General features: G+C 35.0%; 1 protein-coding gene across 1 annotated transcript; it reads left to right on the top strand.

Annotated features, from left to right (window-relative positions):
• The first annotated feature begins 1,804 nt into the window (after positions 1–1,804).
• Positions 1,805–3,253, top strand: LOC111714228 (prisilkin-39). Its single transcript, XM_023489289.1, has 2 exons — positions 1,805–1,910; positions 2,513–3,253. Exons 1-2 carry the CDS (start codon positions 1,890–1,892, stop codon positions 3,098–3,100), a joined length of 609 nt encoding a protein of 202 aa, XP_023345057.1. The 5' UTR covers positions 1,805–1,889; the 3' UTR covers positions 3,101–3,253.
• The last annotated feature ends 819 nt before the right edge of the window (positions 3,254–4,072 follow it).

The raw sequence follows: 4,072 nt of genomic DNA, 5'->3' as shown, positions 1-4,072 counted from the left end.
GGGGGGGGGGGGGGGGTAGAGATATTTAAAGCCTTTCATCCATATATATCTTTGTTTCTAGTTTTTAATCCATCTATTTATAACTTCCATTCAGTGATTTCTAATCTTTCATATATCTTGATTTATAGTTTTTCATTGATCTTGTTTTCTAGTTTTTCATTGATCTTGATTTCTAGTTTTTCATTGGTTTTGATTTATAGTCTTCCATAGATCTTGATTTATAGTCTTAATCCATAGATCTTGATTTATAGTCTTCCATAGATCTTGATTTATGGTCTTTCATATATCTTGATTTATAGTCTTTCATAGATCTTGATTTATAGTCTTCCATAGATCTTGATTTCTAGTCTTCCATAGATCTTGATTTCTAGTCTTCCATGGATCTTGATTACCAGTCTTCCATAGATCTTGATTTATAGTCTTTCATATATCCTGATTTCTAGTCTTTCATATATCTTGATTTATAGTCTTCCATATATCTTGATTTCTAGTCTTCTATAGATATTGATTTCTAGTCTTCTATAGATATTGATTTCTAGTCTTCCATACATCTTGATTTATAGTATTCCATAGATCTTGATTACCAGTCTTCCATAGATCTTGATTTCTAGTCTTTTATAGATCTTGATTTCTAGTCTTCCGTAGATCTTGATTTCTAGTCTTCCATATATCTTGATTTCTAGTCTTCTATAGATATTGATTTCTAGTCTTCCATATATCTTGATTTCTAGTCTTTAATAGATCTTGATTTTTAGTCTTCCATAGATCTTGATTTCTAGTTTTCCATAGATCTTGATTTCTAGTCTTAATCCATATATCTTGATTACCAGTCTTCCATATATCTTGATTTCAATTCTTCCATATATCTTGATTTTTAGTCTTCCATATATCTTGATTTCAAGTCTTCCATTGATCTTGATTTCTAGTCTTCCATATATCTTGATTTAACGATTTAATTAGATTAATTTTCATAATTTCATCTTAGAAGATATGTAAAAAGAAGGTGAAGGGAGATAAATGTAAAGAGATTTAAAAGGAAAGATGAAGGGAAAGAAAGATAAAGAGATGTAAAAGGAAGGTGAAGGGAAAGAAAGATAAAGAGATGTAAAAGGAAAGTGAAGGGAAAGAAAGATAAAGAGATATAAAAGGAAAGTGAAGGGAGAGAAAGATAAAGAGATGTAAAAGGAAGGTGAAGGGAAAGACAGATAAAGAGATGTAAAAGGAAAGTGAAGGGAAAGAAAGATAAAGAGATATAAAAGGAAAGTGAAGGTAGAGAAAGATAACGATTCGTTTTTATTGTAACACTTTGATTTACCAATTTTAAAACGTTGTAATTAGAACATAAATAAAGTAAAAAACTAAGGTCAATAGGTTCAACGGAAGGTAACCAGAATATTTGGATTCTCAGAAGAAACAAGTTTTTGTTTTTCCAGTTTATACGTTGAATAGATTTCATGGTAACACTGTATATTTGTTACAAATGTTACAACTACGTAGAAAATTAGTTTTGTTACAATCTCAAATTTTCTTTTTATTAATATAATCCCATTACATACAGAAACTGAAAACGACGTACATAATATTTTATTGAATTTTGGTGGGTTTTTTATTACGTATTTTAAGATTGAGATTTGAGAACTTATATATTTGAAAATACCGGTCCTCTGTGTCTACTTTTAGACCATTGTGTAAAGAAGAATGAAACCGTTTTCTATTGCCACACCCCCAAACCAGCCTGCACCTCCCCCTCCTCCACATGCGCGCGTGAAACATTGACAGCGTCTACTGCGCGCCGGTAGCGCGTTATCGCAATATGCGCGCACGTATTCTTAAAGTATAAAAGGAGACGTTGTTCCCATCAAAATCATTCACTGCCAGTGAGAACAATCATGCTTAAGTTCGCAGTTGTGGTAAGTTTCAACCTACTCTCTAATCTCTGGTTTCAACCTACTCTCTAATCTCTGGTTTCAACCTACTCTCTAATCTCTGGTTTCAACCTACTCTCTAATCTCTGGTTTCAACCTACTCTCTTAACTTTGGTTTCAACCTACTCTCTTATCTCTTGATTTAGTATACATTTTTATCTTTGGTTTCAACCTACTCCGCTATCACTGGCTTCACAACCTATTCTATTATCTCTGGTTTCAACCTACTTTCTTATCTCTTTATTTATCCTATTTGTTATCTTTGGTTTCAACCTACTCTGCTATCTCCGTCTTCACAACCTACCCTCTACTCTCTCCGGTTTTAACCTACTCTACTCTCTAATCTTTGGTTTCGACCTATTCTTTTATCTCTGGTTTCAACCTACTCTCTTTTCTCTGGTTTTAACCTACTTTCTTATCCCTGTTTTAACCTACTCTTTTATCTCTAGTTTCAACCTATTCTCTTATCTCCGGTTTCAACCTGCTCAATCTTTGGTATCAACCTTTCTTTTTTCAAAAAACACCTTTTCCTTCTTTTTCTTGAAATAAATATTTTCTATGAAAAATTATTTGAATTTATTCTTTAGGTTTGCTTTGCCGCTTGTGTGGCTGCCGATGCTGAGCCTGCGGCTGATGCCGCATATCTGTATGGAGCCTATGGATATGGAGCCCTCCCCTATGCCCACAGTGCTTATGCTTATGCCCCTTACGCTGCACATGGATATCATGCTGGAGCCTATTCTGCTTACCCCAGGTACTACGCTAACTCCGGTGGTGCTGTCCACATTGTGAAGAGGTCTGCTGATGCTGAGCCCACTGCAGAGGCTGAGCCCACTGCCGCTGCTGAGCCCACCGCTGATGCTGATGCCTACTATGGTGGATATGGATACGGATATGCTTCTCCTTATGCCTATGGATCCTATGCCGCCCATCCTTACGGATACGCCAGAGGATACTACGGATACAGCGCCTATGCTCACCCCTACGCCTACGGACACCACTACGGCAAGAGGTCCGCTGATGCTGAGCCCACTGCTGATGCTGATGCTGATGCTTACTATGGCGGATACGGATACGGACATGGATATGGATATCCCAGTGCTTACGGATACGGATACGCTGCCCACCACGGATACGGATACGGATATCCCCGTGCTTACGGATACCTCGGATAATCTGTTTTAACTGCCCTGTTTATACATTCAGTTATTTATAGAAAAGCAAAAGCACAATGATACAATCTCGCTGGCATGAGTTCAGTGCCCATAGTTTATTCTATGGTGTAGGAATTTTGAATCATTGAATAAATTTGATTTACTTTTACATCATTTTCTAGTTTTGTTTATTTGTGTGACTGGTTTTAATACTTGCTGTACTGTGTGAACTTCTTTGACAGAATAGATTGTAATTACAGTTATTTTAGGAATCTATATCTATATCTATAATCTAAACATATTTCAAGAAATAGACAAATTGGACTTTGGTATAAAACACATATATATTTTATTTCTTTAATTTAGAAACATCACTTATTGTAATCTAATTAAAAGACAGATTTCAGCAAAATGGGGAGGAGAGTCCATTAGAATCAAGGCTTTTCAGTTTAAACTAATGATTTCCAGATAAAGAATTATGTTTTCTTACTAATTCCCAAATGTTATAGAAGACTGGCTTGGGAATCCAGCTTTGCCTGGAAACTAAGAATTTGTAAACCAAGCTAAGCACCTTTTCGTGCTTCCACCAAGTTCCCCAATCAAATTTTGAGAGAAATCTGTCAAGGGGTTCAAGAGTTATGATCGACCGACAAAGAAACAGACACCCAGACTACTGTATATATATTCAAAATAATTTTTTTCGTGAAATTTTCATTTTTGGTATTTTTGCAATATTTTGGAATATTGTCTTTATTTGCTTAAAAATCACATGGTAACACAAAAAAAATACGTAAAAAATTTTCCCATCAAACCTAAAATTTCTTTCAGATCGGTCCGACCAATTGAGAGATATATAAATATAAGAGAAGGATGAATATGAAGAGAAGGATAATTATGAAGAGAAGGATGTAGATGAAGAGAAGGATGAAGATGAAGATAAAGAGAAGGATGAAAATAAGGAGAAGGATGAAGATAAAGAGAAGAATGAAGTCT

The sequence above is a fragment of the Eurytemora carolleeae genome, unplaced genomic scaffold (genome assembly GCF_000591075.1).
Source record: "Eurytemora carolleeae unplaced genomic scaffold, Eaff_2.0 scaffold1420, whole genome shotgun sequence".
Classification (NCBI taxonomy): Eukaryota; Metazoa; Arthropoda; class Copepoda; order Calanoida; family Temoridae; genus Eurytemora; species Eurytemora carolleeae.
Note: the sequence above shows the minus strand (reverse complement) of the source record. Positions and strands in the feature narration are given on the sequence as shown.